Source organism: Carya illinoinensis, chromosome 3 (genome assembly GCF_018687715.1).
Source record: "Carya illinoinensis cultivar Pawnee chromosome 3, C.illinoinensisPawnee_v1, whole genome shotgun sequence".
NCBI lineage: Eukaryota > Viridiplantae > Streptophyta > Magnoliopsida > Fagales > Juglandaceae > Carya > Carya illinoinensis.
This window is the reverse complement of record NC_056754.1, coordinates 55,425,054-55,442,697: the sequence shown is the minus strand read 5'-3', so window position 1 is coordinate 55,442,697 and position 17,644 is coordinate 55,425,054. Positions and strand designations below refer to the sequence as shown.

At 37.6% G+C, this 17,644-nt stretch overlaps 2 protein-coding genes and 1 pseudogene across 7 annotated transcripts; 2 read left to right on the top strand and 1 right to left on the bottom strand.

The window, feature by feature from the left end:
• The first annotated feature begins 3,161 nt into the window (after positions 1–3,161).
• Positions 3,162–7,614, top strand: LOC122305466 (scarecrow-like transcription factor PAT1). 6 transcript variants are annotated; one of them, XM_043118022.1, is made up of 4 exons: positions 3,162–3,321; positions 3,544–3,796; positions 4,287–4,334; positions 5,456–7,614. In XM_043118022.1, exon 4 carries the CDS (start codon positions 5,654–5,656, stop codon positions 7,292–7,294), a length of 1,641 nt encoding a protein of 546 aa, XP_042973956.1. In that variant the 5' UTR covers positions 3,162–3,321; positions 3,544–3,796; positions 4,287–4,334; positions 5,456–5,653; the 3' UTR covers positions 7,295–7,614. The 6 variants fall into 6 exon arrangements, with proteins under 6 accessions (XP_042973956.1, XP_042973957.1, XP_042973954.1 ...); XM_043118023.1 differs by lacking the exon at positions 4,287–4,334 and having other exon boundaries at positions 3,544–3,712; XM_043118020.1 differs by lacking the exon at positions 4,287–4,334.
• Positions 7,615–8,408: 794 nt separating this feature from the next.
• On the top strand, positions 8,409–12,036 carry LOC122305463 (BTB/POZ domain-containing protein At5g48130). The gene is made up of 4 exons (XM_043118019.1): positions 8,409–9,402; positions 9,502–9,571; positions 9,803–10,954; positions 11,246–12,036. The coding sequence occupies exons 1-4, from the start codon at positions 9,296–9,298 to the stop codon at positions 11,942–11,944; spliced, it is 2,028 nt and encodes a 675-aa protein (XP_042973953.1). The 5' UTR covers positions 8,409–9,295; the 3' UTR covers positions 11,945–12,036.
• A 21-nt stretch (positions 12,037–12,057) lies between these two features.
• LOC122305464 lies at positions 12,058–14,783 on the bottom strand (annotated as a pseudogene).
• Positions 14,784–17,644: the final 2,861 nt, after the last annotated feature.

Sequence of the window (17,644 nt, the reverse complement as noted above, 5' to 3'; positions counted from 1 at the left end):
TATAAGAAATTCTGTATGAATTTAACATATATATTCCCCTAACCACAGTACTTTTGGAATTGAACAGGTAGGCCAGGACAACTCACATTGTTCTTTGCAATAAATAAATGAATGAATGGGAAGCCCAAAGATTGATCGAAGCACGAAAATTCAACAATGAGTTCCAAAAAATAGACATACAAGTGACAACAAGGGTCCACATGTGACCTAAAATTGCAAAGGGAAAATGGGTCCAAAGTTAGGAAAGGCTTAAATCTAGTTTGGGCAGAAGAAGACAAGATGCAAATGCCAATGCTGCAGAAAAGTTTGATGCAGTCAAAATGTATCTCCAAAAAAGCCATAACATGGTCGGCGTGATGACAGGGAAATATGCATACAAAGTCAAGCTCTCTCATTATGCCTTTGCTTCATAGAACTTTGTAAACTTTAGACAACAAACTATTGCTACCTTTCATCTTATAGCTGGTAACCATCACTATGTATTTATATATTATGGTCCCAAGGTTTGAGGGAGCTCCATCTATAGGCCTGTGCCCTATACTTTCTCTTTCCTTTCCTAGTATTTTTCTTTTTATAAAAAAAAATCTGCAGATTTGATGGGTAAAGAATCATGTTGAGTTGAGTGGTTAAGATGAATGGATGATTTCATTAAACTTGTGCTTAATATAGTCCTTTTACTGTACATCTTGGAGACATTTTCAATTCGTGAATAATTATACTTCTATATACTTTGTTGTGAAAATTTTCCTGTTAAACTCAATGTGCAAAATCCTAATACCTTAATCGTAATATAAATACATCAATATGCATAATATCATTTCATCTTAAACATTCTCTCAAAAAAAACCTTACCTAAATTCTGCAACTGTGTGGGTCTTATTTATAATTCATTTAATCCCTTTTTGATAAGAGCCTGGCATAAACATGTAGGGAAGATTTTGAAAAGGCAGTCAGAGGTGGTGATAAAACTTCATATCTTACTTTCGGCTGGTCGATTATCTATCCAAATGGTATCAAGATCATGTAAACAATCAAAGCAAATTTGAAACATTTAGATGATATTAGAGGTCATTTTCACTTGAGTTGCATAGAGGTCATTTTAACCTTGGCAAGTTGCAATCCATATGAATTAGAAGTAAAGCAATAATATATATAGATCTCTCTCCCCCAATAAAATTACAACAACAAACACAAAGTTTCAAAAGGGCAATCAATATAGGAACTAAGGGCGATTGAAGATAAGAGTGTCTGAGTGTGGGCCATAAAAACACTCACTTGGAGGGGACAAGAAGCAACAAGATTCCTTTTTTCTTAGCTCTTTTGTACATTTGATTCCAAAACATTTTATTTAAGGAGTGGATCACTCGCAGCACTACATCAGTGGGGTATTATTCTCCCAAAGCAAGGAACCTTGTTTGTCAGCTGACTCAGCTCCAAGACTCAATGGATGTTTGCGGTTTTTAAATTTTTGGATTACAAAATAACCATTGTTACTGATTAATTTATGGCTCTTCTAGAAAAAGGATTTGCTATTTTAGCATAAGATCTCTCACAATTCAATATTTTATCTTATATTGGCATGCGCATAAAGTGATGGGACAAAACTAGCAAACCGGATACCAAATTCCATCAATGAGGATGTCTACAATTCCTTGGCATTGCTTACTTTTTTGGGTTTTCTTCCTCAACACTCTCTCTCTCTTATTTCTGCTTCTTTTTTAGGTGGAACAGGGTGGGCAGTTGATTTTTTTGAATAAATATAGATTTAAAATTTTGTTCACTGCAGCTTAAAGTTACAGAATGCAAGAAACTAGGAAGACAAGTACCATTACCAGTTACAAAAATGAAGTAACCATTTGACTGTTTTGAGATCATTTTCGTTAGCAATTATCTTCACAGTTCACTTTTCACCGTACCCGAGTTTCTTGACCAACTAAACTGTAGAAACTTATATCTTTGAGACAAACAAAAGCATAAAATCACCTTTTTTTTGAGCAAATCAGACAATCAACTTGATAATATATTATATTGAAGATGTAAAAAGGCATATTATATATTGAAGATTCTATAGGGCAATTTGCAATTTTGCAGACGTGACGAGGCTTTTAGGAGAGAAAAGGTGCATGTTAGCTGAAGTGTAAGGCACTTCTTCCAACGTCATTTATGCCTTTAATGTAAAAATTCGGTTCTCTCTGCCCAACCGTGTGGAGTGTGGGTCACTGTCCCAGCCTAGACTCCATCTTCCTTTTGAACCAAAAAGAACCTCCATTTTCAACAGAATTACAATGTTACCACTCCATCAATAGTGCCCTAAATTAACCTGTTGTTGCCGGCTTGCAGCAATGGAATGGATGAAACAGCCTAAGAGGGATGTACAACTTAGTGAAGATTAGTTGTATGATTATCTGTTTGCAACACTTTCTAAAGGTATTTTGCAGAGGTCAACTAAGATTTAATACATTTAGCCTATAAAAAAATATGATTTAAGATTACCTTGGTCGTGTTCAATCAGCAAGCAATCTTATAGATTAGTTTTGGGTAACGTTTTAACTCAAGTTTCAACTCTCCAACCCCACCCCCCCCCCCCCCCCCCCCCCCCCCCCCCCCCCCCCTCTTCCCCTTCCTCCAAAACCAAAAAAAAGGGTATATGCCTATATGGTTTACTGAGTTAGCCGTTACTTCATTAAATGTGCTACTAAGTGGTTAGATTAGCCGGCTTAGCTTTAATGGAATTGAATGACCATTGTTAGCATAGTTTCGAGTATAAATCATAGGGTGGACTTAATAAAGATGGATTACTATTGGATTGAGAGCTACTTCTTGATTCCTACTTTCTTTGAGTAGGTAGAAGAGGTGATTAGGTAGAAGAGGAGTACTCTTAGGCCTTAGGAGAAAAGAAGTTTTCCTTGATTCTACTTAGAGCTAAGGAATGTGGAATTTCTTTGACTCATGACTCTCAACCCCAACCTCTAATTTTCTTTCTGAAACTTTATTGTGTAGTAAGGACAGAAGTTCTGTAGATATGTATCATCGTATTATCTAGTAGACCCAAAGCCCAAAAAAGTCTTTTAATGTTGAGTTTTAGAGCTGTTTAAATTGGTACAGAACAGTGCCAATGTCATACACCCTGCGACCTTTGTGTACAAAGGCAGAAATCAACGGAATTTGTTTTTTACTCGAAATTCTCTCGTCTAAGTTGCAGGCAAACACAAAATAAAAGGATCATAGTATAGTCAGTGATCAGTGAAAGGCAGCGGTTTAAAAAAAAGGAAAACGAAAGATAAAGCAGTGCAGTAGTCAGAGATGCCATCGCATCCTCAGGTACAGAACTTTATCTGCACTTGCAATTGTTAATATGCATTAACAGCTACAGTTCTATATACCATGTCCACATAAAGCAAAACCCCCCGAATCATTTAATGCAACCTCCAAACGACATTTAACTTATGAAAATACTTTTTACTTAACTGCATATTAGTAATATACCATAATTATTGTAATAGACCCGTTCTTTATTTATTTATTTTACAATATTCTTATTAGGTTTGACGGCGGATAAGAGTAAAATTTCACTTGGATGATGAGAGAGAAGGAAGGGACTTTGAAGCACATGAAAGTATTCTACGATAAAAGGGGCAGATATGTAGTTTCGTTAACCAGAGGGCTTTTCCAAATTTCCTATATTTTTAGTCCACAGGGAGTTTCTCTTCAGGTGCGGACTCTGCTCTCTCTCCCTCTCTGTGTGAAAGACTCGAGTTTGGTAGTGCAATTCTAACCTTGGAACTCGTGGAGTAAGGTGGGTTTGAAAACAACCGATATTAGGATGAAACTGAGACTTTAATTATAGCTATAGTTCGTTTGCTCTTGCTTACCTCTTGAGTGCTCTGTTTTGTGGGATGTTAATTGGTATGTCAAAATCAGTTCCTTTCGGGCAAAACTTGAAAACGAAGTCATTTTCTTTTACATGTTTGAGCATTGCTTGAAAATGGGTTGGTCCCAAAGACGAAATAGAAAATGCGCTGGTAATGGATCGCTGAAATGTTTTGCGCATTTTTTCCTTTGGAATTTTATTTTTTCTATTGAAGTTCTTTCCATGATGTAAGATTGAAGCTTGAACCTTTTCATCACCTCTAAATGGTTTAAACTTGGATTTCCAGTGTCTGTTGTGTTCCTGTGAGTGTGTGCCTGAGAAAAAGAGAAAGGGGGGGGGGGGGGGGGGGGGTGCATTTGATGACCAATTCAAGGAATGAGATTCTTAGTGCTGAACTTATTTGTTGATTGTGCAGTTTTCTGTTTCCGAAGAAGGATTTGGGTGGTTATGAAGGGTATCATTGGTTAGTGGCATATGTCTTTTTTTTTTTTTCCTTTCTTTTTTTGTGTCGTGGAAAAAAACCTTTTTTGGGGGTTGATGGTGAATGTAATCGATTCGAACTTGCTGAGATTCAGACCCCCTTTGATTTTTTGACAGTGGGATGGCTGATGATTTTTTTTTTTAACCTGGGATGGCCGATGATCCGGTAGCTGATATTAGGTGGATGAAAAATGCTGTTAATTATCTATTTCATCTTGTAGGGTTTAATCTATATGCTGAAGAGTATACTGAACTTCACCAGACCTTTTCTAATATGATGGCCTTTCAAATTTTCTTTGTAAAAGTTGCACTTTTGTGATGCGTTTAATTGGTCAATTCGTTATACATTATATGCTGCCATAATTTAGAAAAAAAGATAGATGAATTTTGTGAGTTGACGAAAGATCTGTTAACGTTTGATGCAGAGTGAGAATGAAGAAGCATACCATAGTAAGGGGTTAAAAGGGAATTTAAGAATGCCCGATCTTACTAGTTTTAGTTAATCAGAATTGGAGATCTCTTTTTATGTGTAGCTTAACTTGAATCTATCATAATTTCATAATGAACTTACTTCTCATTTTCTGATTTTTTTTTTTATTTAAATTTCAACTGGTCAATTTCTCTTCTTTGTTTATCATGTAATTGTACCTGATTGCACTCCCATGGTTGTGAATGCTTGCAACTTTCCTACTATGTATCGTTTAGTTTCCTACTCGAGTATTCATTTCTTATCTGGGTTCTACAAGTGGTCAGAGCTTGTAGAACCCCATATAAAAGTTGAAAATTTGTGAATTTTGTAGAACCCCATGTAAGAGTTAAAAGTTGACCACTTCTAACACAATTACACACCCCTTTCACATTCGCATGGTGCTATTACCAATTCATATGTAATTTATCTTCCCTTCTATCTCCAAGATAATTTTAACCCCCATCCCAAATGAAAGATTTCCCCATGATATCATATTCTGCCCCAGAATTCAAAGAACATGATTTTTATCCATTCTCTGTTATTTTTTTAGGGAATGGTTTGCATGATTCTTGTACTCTTTGAAATTTATGCAGTTGCCAATATTGGTGTAACCAAGGTCTCTTGTTGCCATGCAGATATAGAGCTTGTTTTATGAGAAAAAACCCCAAGAATTTCAATTTTGCTTCCATGAATACCAAATAACAGCTACAACAGGCCACCTTCTGGCAAGTGGGTTTTTAGTTCAGTTCCAAAAACTACTGTGCCCTTAAAAGATTCCTCAGTCAAGCTTTTTGACAGGGGCGTGGCAGACTCTGCTGGTAGATTATTATTCAATGCAAGCATCACAGCAGCACAGAAGTTCGGGCATGTCCAGTGGATTGTACTATCAACCAGTTCGAGAAGTTGAGGCCTACTGCTTGCCTCAATTTCGAGCAATTGACCACCAGCTACACTCCAATGATGGGAGCCAAGGGACCCACTTCTTCGCTCAGAATTCCTATGAACGGTACTGCACTTTGGAGTCCTCGGCAAAGGGAAATTATGCTGTTTATACTTCCCCTTCAACTGTCAGTTTCTCACCCAATGGAAGCCCAATGTCTCAGCAAGATTCTCAGTCATGCCCTGCTGACCAGCGTCATTCCCCTGACAATACCTATGGCTCTTCAATAAGTGGATCCTGCATAACTGATGAAGTAAATGACTTCAATCATAAACTGAAAGAACTGGAAACTGTAATGATGGGTCCTGATTGCAATTTTCTTGACAGCTATGGTTATACCTTCCAGAATGGTACAAGCAATACCTCACCAGCAATGGACAGCTGGAGACAAATATTGGAGGCGATTTCCAATAGGGATTTGAATCATATTCTCATTCTCTGTGCAAAAGCAGTATCAGATAACGATATGTTAATGGCACAATGGTTGATGGATGAATTACGTCAAATGGTGTCGGTTACTGGTGAACCAATCCAAAGGTTGGGAGCATACATGTTGGAAGGGCTTGTTGCACGGCTGGCCTCCTCAGGAAGTAACATTTGCCAATCGTTGAAATGTAAAGAGCCAGCAAGTGCCGAGCTCCTCTCTTATATGCATATTCTTTATGAGGTTTGCCCTTACTTTAAATTTGGCTATATGTCTGCCAATGGAGCAATTGCAGAAGCCATGAAGGATGAAAACAGAGTTCACATCATTGATTTCCAAATTGCTCAGGGGAGTCAATGGTTGACTTTAATCCAGGCTTTTGCTGCTAGGCCTGGTGGACCACCCCACATCCGCATAACGGGTATAGACGATTCCACGTCAGCTTATGCTCGTGGAGGAGGACTAAGTATTGTGGGAAAGCGATTATCTAACTTTGCCAAGTCCTTTAAGGTGCCATTTGAGTTTCATGCTGCAGCAATGTCTGGTTGTCAGGTTCAGCTAGGGAATCTTGGGGTTCGATCTGGGGAAGCTCTTGCTGTGAATTTCGCTTTCATGCTACACCACATGCCCGACGAGAGTGTCAGCACTCAGAATCACCGGGACAGGATACTGAGGTTGGTCAAGAGCCTGTCTCCAAAGGTGGTGACGCTTGTTGAGCAAGAATCCAACACAAATACTGCCGCATTCTATCCACGGTTCCTTGAAACACTGAACTACTACACAGCTATGTTTGAGTCGATCAATGTGACTCTTCCGAGGGAGAGTAAGGAGCGGATCAATGTGGAGCAGCACTGCTTGGCAAGGGAGGTGGTTAATATAATAGCTTGTGAGGGGCCTGCTAGGGTGGAACGGCATGAGCTTCTTGGTAAGTGGAGGTCTAGGTTCAAAATGGCTGGATTTACTCCATACCCTTTAAGCTCCTTGGTGAATGCCACAATTAAAACGCTGTTGGAGAACTATTGTGACAAATATAGGCTTGAAGAAAGAGATGAAGCTCTTTATCTTGGTTGGATGAACAGAGATTTGGTTGCATCTTGTGCATGGAAGTGAAAACTGGGCACCGGTAGATGCCATATGTTAGGATTGGAGCAAAAAGCGGAGGTAGAACATGTAGTTTTGGTCCCTTTTTTATTTTGTAAGCTGCTGACAGTTATGAAGAAGGTGCCTTCTTGTGTGTACCCATTATTATATATCAACCTTGGCCATTAAAAAAATACCTTGGCCATTTTCATCGAGACCATTTCGAATTCCTGAACTTTCTTGGTTGCTGGTTGAGAGAGAGACCAATTTCTGGTGAGATTGGGGATGTACTTTGAGTAATTTGACATAAATGTTATATTCCAAGAAAGTTAAATGCTGGTTTTGGCGCAGTGTCTTCTGTGATCCCAGCGGGCCCCTCCCTCCCTCCCGGGGTGGATTAGGTGGATGACCTAGACACGAAACAAAATTATCAAAATGAAGGAATAGGTTTCTAGTATAGCAGACATTGGCATGAACTCATATATGCGAGACTATCCCATTAATGACCCCTCCGTGTAGGGAAAAAACGCCACGACACGTTAAGAAGAAAGTACGTTCTTTGTAATGAGCAAAGTGATTGATTTTGTTTTTCCCTTTCACATGCTTGCAAGACAACAATTGTAGAAACATCAGATGCATAATTAGTGAAACTAGACTGACGATTTTTTCCTCTTGCATTTAATGGTGAAGGGGAGCCATCTTGATCTGAAATAAGAATTGGTAGCACCTGATCAAGGCCAGACTAGTTAATGCAACTCATTGGATCCGAAAACACTGAGAAAGCAACCGAAGCAGCTTTTGAAATTCCAAAATCGGTGGATGCTGACTTTTTAGAATAAATTAGGCATATTGCTTGATTGAGATCAAAGCATAAATCCCTTGTGAAACTTAAAAAGGTTTTTGTATTGCATGAGTTCTGGAGATCTAAGATGAGGTCATTCTAATATCTGTGAGATTCCTGAAGGAATTACAACCTTTTATAAAGTATAAACCACCATGAATGAATGCAGGTACATACTTGTGTACAACAAATCCTTGAAACTCAAGACCAAAACATACCTATACGTGTGTCTGCATACCCACGAACATACGTAATGAATACAGCCTAAATTAGTGTAAATAGTATTTCTTTACATGAGTTCTTACAATTAGAAAACTGATTATTGGGATTGAGAGTTGTTTGGAAAAAGCAAGCAAAGCTCCTCCTCCCAAAGAGCCCGAATTTCAGAAGCCGTGCCGTCTTGGTTGGTTAGTTACCATATGCCACAAAACTTCATCCGCACTTCATCTCTCCCTTCTATCATATTTTATTCAAATTTTTTTTATTTTTTTTCCGTCTTTCAATCTTCTTTTCTATTTCCCAACACACGCTTTTCATTTTTACCATGAGATCCCCACCAGCTCCATTAATATTCTATACGAAGCATCCTTCTAATACATGTACATTTTACTCCCAAAACCTCCATTAATCAATCTTATCGGTTAGTATTTTGAACATTATGCCCAATAAGAGATTATCTACGTGATCAAAGGAGTTAATTTACACCAATTGATGTTGATTGCAAGATCATATTGACTAATCAGAAAATCACACGAATTATATAATACCTTTTAATCATAAAACAAGCTTGCAGTGCAAGCCACATATTGGAATGGGGGTAGAATGCCTCCATATTTTGCTGACCAAGGCCAAGTGTACGCATGATATTCAAACTTTCCACCACTCGAGAACGTTTTTGAAGCCTTAAAATTTGGCTATCGAGTTTCACTCGTGTGCATTTGGACTTTGACTACAATATGAAATTCAAGAATGTGTGTGCAGACAAGCAGATCAAGCCACCTCTTTTCTCTCTTCCATTCTATTTTATTCCGCTGGTTTTCTCGGTTCTAGAAGCTCCGGTGCTCTTTTATTATGATTGTTGAGACGGGTTTCTACCATTTATGGCCATCGAAAGAGATTCAGAAGCAAATGTTTACTCGATTGCTTTCTCTAGTTCCACTTTCAGTCAACAGTAGTTTAAGAGCACTTGTATGAGATTACTAATGGAAGTAGTGAGCACGAAAGATAGTTCAGTGGCCTCAAGTCCTTTCTCTTCACCTAACATCAGGGCCTTGCTCAAGATCAAAATTATGTCATGGTAAGGTTATTGGTTCGGTAGTGTTTATTTACCTTTCTGATTAGCATGCATTGCAAATGTTCTTCTGAATTCGTGACGTTGGTTGGATCTTTGTCTCAGGAGCCAAGAGACTGGTTTGCCGGTTTCTCTTCGTGCTCGAGTTGGCGATAGAATATTCAACCTGCACAAGGTATGAAAACTGTCAAATATAAGTTCAATCTAGTGAAAAGTATCTGTTATTGCATATACCAACAAAAAACGTTTGCAGCTTTGTTTGTGAAAGTAAAGAACTCAATTTAGAACCTTTACTATGCCCCACAAAGCAGGGTTTCTTGCGTTCTTCAGAATTGTGTAAGATTTAATAGGATTGAATGTAGTAGCACAAGCTTACTTTTAGGTTCTCTTCATTGTTGTGTTACAGTACCCATTGTCTTCGAAGAGTGGATACTTCAAGAAAAGAATAGACGACTCAGCCGATGTTGAGCTACCACAAGATTTCCCCGGGGGACCAGATACGTTTGAAATGATTGCGCTATTCGTCTATGGCTCTTCCACATTGGTTGACCCTTTCAATGTAGCAGCGCTGCGATGTGCAGCAGAGTTTCTTGAGATGACAGAAGATTATTGCTCCAGTAACCTCTGTGAGCGGTTTGATCTCTATCTGAACCAAGTGGTTCTGCAAAGTTGGGATGACACCCTGATTGTGCTTCAAAAGTGCCTAACGTTGCTTCCATGGTCTGAGGAGCTGCTGATAGTCAGCCGCTGCATTGAGTCTCTGGCCTTCATGGCTTGCATGGAGATCCTTGACCCGGAGAGGAGACGGGACCAACCAGTAGTCACATTGGAGGTATTGGCCAGCCAAGCTTGGAACTGTGAAACAGTGAAGGAGATACTGCGCAAGGACCTCTGGATCAAGGATCTAATAGCTTTACCGTTTGGATTCTTCAAAAGAATAATAGGATCTTTAAGAAGACAAGGTATGAAAGAAAAATATGTAAGCCCTCTCCTTGTTTTCTATGCAAACAAATGGGTAGTCTCCAAGAAGACACGCCAATTTTGGGAGAACTCCACTGAGAAAATTGGGAATGATGACACAAATAACAAAGTTGCAGCAATCCTCCACGGCATACTTGATCTACTGCCCATGGGGGAGAAAGCTGGTAGAGCTATTCCTGTCGGATTTTACTTTGCACTGCTTTCTAGATCCCTTGAAGTTGGTTTGAGAGGTGATAATAAGGTCAAGTTGCAAGACCAAATAGCGTGTATGTTGCACTTTGCTCAAGTAGAAGATTTTGCCCTACCGAAAATTGGAACAGAGTCAATTTCTTCTAGCATGGAGTTGGCTACAATGGAAAGCATAATGTCAACATATGTATCATCTAACTTGGATACAAACCATACTCCTTCGGCAAGCAACTCAATAGTTGCAGAGTTATGGGATGCATATCTCTCCAATATAGCTCCAGATCCAAACATGGGACCTGAAAGATTCATGGAACTCATTGACAGAATACCAATCCCTTGCAGACAGAGCCATGATCAACTTTACAGGGCAACGAACTCATTCCTACAGGTAAGCTTTCACAAATCCCAGCTTTCCTTTAAGATGCAACTTAGATGAAATTATATCACATTGAAGTCAAACACGTATCAAAGAGTGATTGGTTATGTTTGTTTGGATGATGATCCTAGATCAACAGACCAATACAATTTTGGAATTGACAAAGCAATTGAAACCAAGTTGTGTAGCTTCTCGGCTACAAAAATGAAACAAATTCATGATGTTTAAAAGTTATATATATGAATACGAAAGATAATTATATAAAGTTTGATTCCCTAATAATAGTATATTTATTTACTTCAGGCACATCCAAGTATATCACAGGAAAAGAAGGCAGCAGTCTGCAAGTATCTCAACTGCCAAAAACTGTCACAAGAGGCATGCATCGAAGCTGTTCAAAATGAGTCAATGCCACTACGTTTGATTGTCCAGGCACTTTTTGTTCAGCAGCTCAACACACACCAAGTTTTCAAAGAATGCTCAGACTCATTTAGGTATACACATTGTGGAGAGTTTTCTGGAAGCCTCCCAAGCTCTAGGTGTCCAAACTCCAAAAGCCAGATTCTAGGAGAAAGTCCATACATGGATGGAGTAGAGCCAAGCACTAGACCTTTGAGTCTCTTGTTACAAAAAGATCTTCCGACACAGAGGCCTGAGTTTTCAAGAAAGGAATACGAGTCCACAAGCTTGAGAATTCAGAATCTTGAACAAGAGCTCATGTCCTTGAAGAGGAGCCTTCAATGGCAGAACCGTTCAAAGACAACAGAACCAATTTCAAACAAAACACAGAGCATCAAACCATATGGTATGGAAACTAGATCTCTGAGCAAAAAGAGGAACCCTCTAGGACAAGTGACAGGTTGCATTGGCTCTGTGAACTTTGCTTCGCAAAGGAAGTATGCCAGTCGACTACTGAAGGTCTTTCACCACATTACCTTATTTGGAAGTAGGAAAACGAAGAGAAAGTCAAGTGCTCATGGTCTATGGTCTAAGTTAATGTAGCAGAATAACCATCAGCATATAATGTACCAAAGTAATTGATCCTCTCTGGATCCAGTTGCGGAAAAGGAAATAAGACGTACGATTACATACAAGATCTTTAGTACAAGAATACATAAAGAAATGCATGCACCCAAGAACATATATTTAGATCAAAATGGCGATGTGCATATTTACGAAGAGATTCAACAAGTAGATGTGGAGCAAGACAATAGGACCTCTCCATCAACTCATTAAACCAACATCATAGTGAATGAGTTATCATAACAAATGGAAGAACATGACTTTTTGTGCTAAACATAATAAAATACATCCACCAATAGGTGGATTTAACTCTATCCTCTATACATAATGACAGGAAAACTTCAAATGAAAATGTCCAAATTCCCCATCCAGGCAACTGACTGAAAAAATATGAGCCAAGAGAAATATAGGGAGCTTTAAACAAGCCATATATGTTACTAAACAACTGAAGTTGCCTTAACAAAGGAATCGCTCTTAACTTTGTAGGATTCAAGAACATTCCTTGCTGCTTCCATGACAACGTGTCCATTGGCATAGTGCTGGCGACAGACAGGCATGTAGACATCAACCTCACCAATAAGTTCCGTCTGTGTCTCTTTTGTCTTTCTCAAAGTAAAGAAAGCTCGTTTGCCACAGATTTCACAACGAGCCATCAACTTGGTTACAGAATCCGCAAGGGGTATTATGTCAAGTACTGAGCCAAACCTCCTTCTGCCAATTATAGTTATGTGCTCGTCAAATGGGATGCAATAGCTTGCCAAACAATCAATGAAAGAAAACTGTGGAAACCGGTAGATGGCTATAGATACTACAAGAGGTCATTACAAAGAAAAAATCTATTTATCATCTCAATTTTCATTATCCTCTTATCAAATATTTCAATTGTGAACCTATTATCTAATTCCACGTCATGGGTCATGGGATGATGAGAGGATGATGAAAATTAGAATGATGAGTGACATTACTCAACTACAAAAAACATAATCTTATTGGAAAAAAAAAATGAAAATATTGTTTGAGCACCTCAAGTAATCCCCATTCAGGCCTTCAACAACTACAATTTTCCCATCATGATCAACAGCCTTATAGGAAAAATCATAGAGATCCTCAAAAAATTGAGCTTCATCAATATCAATTACATCCAGATGTCAACATAATATAATATCAGATCAGCAACACTTAAAGCAACAGTTTTAAACACGAAGCAACACTCAAGAGACTTTGCAACACGGGGGGAAAACGTCACCATCACTTCAACTATCCTCCCCATACACTGGACATGCATGTTAATTAAACTATTCCTCCTACATGTAAATCAAATTGGATAAAAGCCTAAAACTAATTCTGCTAAAAGCTTCATCCCTCTGCCTGCCACTCTGCACCAAAACCCTGCACAATTTAGTAAGAGTTCACTCATATGTAGAACAGAGTACGTTTATTGATTTGAGCCCTTTTACATTTTCTTAAAGTAATTTTAGCCCTTTTAACAGTTGATAATCTTACAAATTTTTGAGCAATCAATTGGTGTGACCCATACATCACAACAATCATTAAAAGGCGTTCTATCCTTAACTATAAGGAACGAAATATTACAAACTCAGTGTACCCGTTTTAAACTGAGCATTAAATTATTACTTCATATATCAATAGGCTTAAAAACCATCAATATCTAGCAGTTCATTCATCGGAATACCTAGTAATAGAGAGTAAAGAAAAACAACATAGTTAAAGAAAAAGTAAAACCCAACAAAAATACACTTTTTTTTTTTTTTTTCAACTCAAGAATTACCTTTTCATAAGCATCATAGCCAAACTTCTATCTAAATGACAACAGATCTGGCAATGCCCAGCAAGGAAATTTCATCCTATCGTGCGTCACGACTGAATCTATAGCATATCTTGCATCCTTTCTTGATTTTATTATTGCAATATTCCTGCACAAATTTCACTTTTATGTAAAAGACAAAACTCACTTTTACAAAAGCTTCAAACTTAACTATATAATTCAGGAGTCTTTACTAACTTCAACTTAATCTAAATATGAGCCTAAACAATTGAGCTAAAAATACGCTCGTATTGAACAAAACGTCGCATTCGTAGCGAAAACCCATCAGTAGACTAGGGTTAACTATTCCAATCAAAGAGCAGAGTATTAGAATTAGTTACAATTCTAATACAGAGCAACCGAATTAAACTATGAATTTCAGCAAAATTGTAAATTGCCTAATATACCTGCTAGTGCTGCCCTCGAACCTGATCCAGTGGAGCAGAGCGGTGGTTTTGCCAGTGAACATGGGGCCCACGATGACATGGACTTCGCCGGAAGTCCGGCCATGAAGATCACAGCTATTGTTCATGGAAATTGAGGACTTGAAGGAGGCCATGGAAGCAGTGGTCGAGAGACAAAATCCGGGACTTCTGAGAAATGGGAATGGGGGGAACTTGAAGATGGTGAAGGAATCGACAGAAAAAGTAGTGGGTTGGTGGAGATCGAAAGGGAGGAAGTTCATGTTCGAAATAAATATGCAAAATTGAATCTTTGAATTTTTATTTTAGGGTTTGAAAGTTAACATTGGACTGAATTGAGGGAGTTTTTGGAGGGGCTTCGATTTTGGAGGGAAAATTTTGGGGCAAAGTGGGAATTACCGTTAACGGCAACATCATCGTCTTATACAATGTACATACTTATCTATTTTATAGGGTTAAAAGTTTTTTTTGGGGAACAATTATAAGGATAAAGTTAAACAACTACAACCTCTTGTATCATCACCACCACATTCTTTTTATATATGAAAAAACACATTATAACAGATTGGCAATTCAGATTTTAGATCATCTATTTGCAGATTTTAGGTCATCTTCATAAGTAAACTTGATTGGCAGATTTTAGGTCGCCCCTATTCTACTCTTCTATTTGCAGATTTTAGATCATCTTCATAAGTAAACTTGATTGGCAATTCAGAGCCTTTTTGTGGAGGTAGGATCTTAATGATGAAAGGCACAAATAATTTAACAGGGTTGAGAGCTGTATTGGATGGGTTAATTGCATTGCAGCTTTGCATGAAGTGGTGGTGAATTGGCAGAAGGTTAGGTTGGGATTGTGTTCATTTGGCTTGTTTAGGCTCATGTTCTAAGACAGACAGAACATTATTATATGTGTATGCCATGTATATTTTATCAGGTTCAGGATATTCCAAAGGATGTTAGAAATCAGTTGGTTGTGGATAAAGCTGGCCAACCTGCCTTGAGGTGTAGATAATATCCTTACATAGTGAAAGAGACATTGTATAAACTTCTTTGTTTTTTGCTAACTTTGTATCAAGGCTTATCTCACATCCTACATGAGCTGTGTAATGATAAAAATTCATGTTTTTGAGGTTTTAAGAAATGGCAACATGATCCTAGCCAATATGACATCTCACAAGGAGGAGTGGATCTTGAGAAAAGTATATAATGCTATTTCTGTTACCAAAGTCACTTGATTTTTGCTTCCTATACAAGTAGCAAGTTTCATGTTGCTACACAAGACAAGTTGATCTTAAGAGAGATAACAATAGTAATAGTTTGGGTGCTTAAATTATGAAATTAGTGGCGTATGAGGGGATAGAGCATAATTTTCCCATAGATAATTGTTGGCTTAAGACAAGAAAACTTATGAAATCAAACGGCTAAAGGTGCCCCAATATGAATATCATACTTGATATGCCTAAGGTCTATATATAAGAGATGTATTAAGGTTAAAGGTGGACTCAAAGACACATGAATCTCATAAAACAGATGAATTCTTAAGGTTTAGGGGAATTATTTGGTGCCTGTGCTTCTTCTAATAACATGTCAAAGTTCCAAACTTTCTAAATGGGTAAACATTTTATTTGATAATGGGTGCATTCTGATTGAGTTCCAAAACGCAAACTGCTTGCAAGATGGTTGAGTTATAGTGAGAATCAAGGAGACAAAAAAGCAATCCACTTTGAAACCCATATTATATATGCATGTGATGCATCTTTGCCTTTATTACCAACCCCAAACCAGTGAAGGCTGGATACCAACAATGTAACCCACCAACCTAAGGTCCTAAACAGATGTGTTAATACCAAGATGACCTTTTTCCTTTATGTTTGAAAGATAGCAAAGATTGGCTTCTAATGGAGTAACTAATGGACCAGGATGGCCAAAGGAACCAAGGGTGCCATGGTCAATTCAAATGGTCTTTAAAGATAAAAAAGAGAAAGGTATAAATACGAGACAGAGCTGGAGCTTCTAGGCCAGCTACTGCTACCGGCCAAAGTGACTTTCGTGAGAAGCACGATATTGAAAGATGCTTATTGCTAATCATATTCCATAATCCAAATGTAACTAAGATTTACCGGCCTCCCTCGGAAACCACCTCAGAAATCGAAATTTCTGTGTGCGTGCGTGTGTCCTTCTTTCGACTTTTAGACCATGTTAAATGGGCCAATCTACCAAAAGATAAGTATATGCATCACACAGAAGAGGACAGTGGAAGAACTAGCACTATCTGCATGCATTTGGATTCCTACAAATTCTTTGATCGAGCTTTTAAGGTTTAGAGTGAGAGAGAAATAAATAAATAAATAAGGTGAACCATACAACATTTATACTTGTATGAGTTAATTACTCAAATAGCATTAAGGCCCAGTTTGGATAGTAAGTTGAGAGGAGATGAGATGAAAGTTAAAAGTTGAATAAAATATTATTATAATATTATTTTTATTTTGAGATTTGAAAAAAAAAATAAATTGTTTATTGTATTTTATTAGAAGTTTGAAAAAATTATAATAATTAAATAAGATAAATTGAGATGGTTTCATCATCCAAACGAGACCTAAATGTTACAAAATTTATTTTATATTTCTAGCTTTCTCCTACTATTAAGTTCTAGAGTTCGATCAATAACTCAAGAGTTAGAGTTGGGTCAAAAAGTTAGAATCTCAATCCTATGTGCATCAAGATTTTCTCATGTAAAACATCCGAAATAAGATTTGTTGGATTTGTAAAACTGATTGACATTACTTATGGAAGAGGTGAAACAATAATTAATGATTTGAAGAGAGGGTGCTCATTCTTTATAAATATGTCCAAGATTTTGTCCAAGGCAATGCGAGATTATTCCTCAACACTTTTATTCATGTGCAAGTCAATATTTTTCTTGATTCTTATCACATAGTAAGTAGTGTGGGCTTCTATTTGTCATGTGGCAGATTCTGATACTATGAAGGATTTTTTTAGAAAAATTCTATCTTATAAAACAGGTTCAATAAGATAAGGTTACTCATTTCTTATAAACATGCCCAAAATCTTGTCTACTGATAATATGAGATTATTCCTTAACACAGTTTGGGTCAATGAATTCATTACTTCGGGACAAATACCATAAGCCTCTAACTAGCTAGGTGAGATGAGACTTCATTCCACAAAAATAGAGAAATTATGTGTCAAAGGAGGAATTGTATGTTTCGTTTTATTGCTTGAAATTAATGGAGCAGATAACTAAGTGTGATGGTAACTGGGTTAGCTGGACATAAGAAAAATAGATGCCTAGAGAAGAACGATAAAAGCCCTTAAAATAAATATAAAAAAAAAGTGGGGCATGTACATGAAGAACTTGTCAAATTCAAAGGTATTTCTTGGCTTAAAGCTTTAGTATAAGGTTTCAGA

Bases quoted from the DNA above. Each gene is read 5' to 3' on its own strand.
- LOC122305466 (XM_043118023.1), top strand. From the start codon at position 5,654: ATGCAAGCATCACAGCAGCACAGAAGTTCGGGCATGTCCAGTGGATTG.
- LOC122305463 (XM_043118019.1), top strand. From the start codon at position 9,296: ATGAGATTACTAATGGAAGTAGTGAGCACGAAAGATAGTTCAGTGGCC. The intron at 9,403-9,501 runs GTAAGGTTATTG...TCTTTGTCTCAG, and splicing joins AAGATCAAAATTATGTCATG to GAGCCAAGAGACTGGTTTGC. The intron at 9,572-9,802 runs GTATGAAAACTG...GTTGTGTTACAG, and splicing joins GAATATTCAACCTGCACAAG to TACCCATTGTCTTCGAAGAG.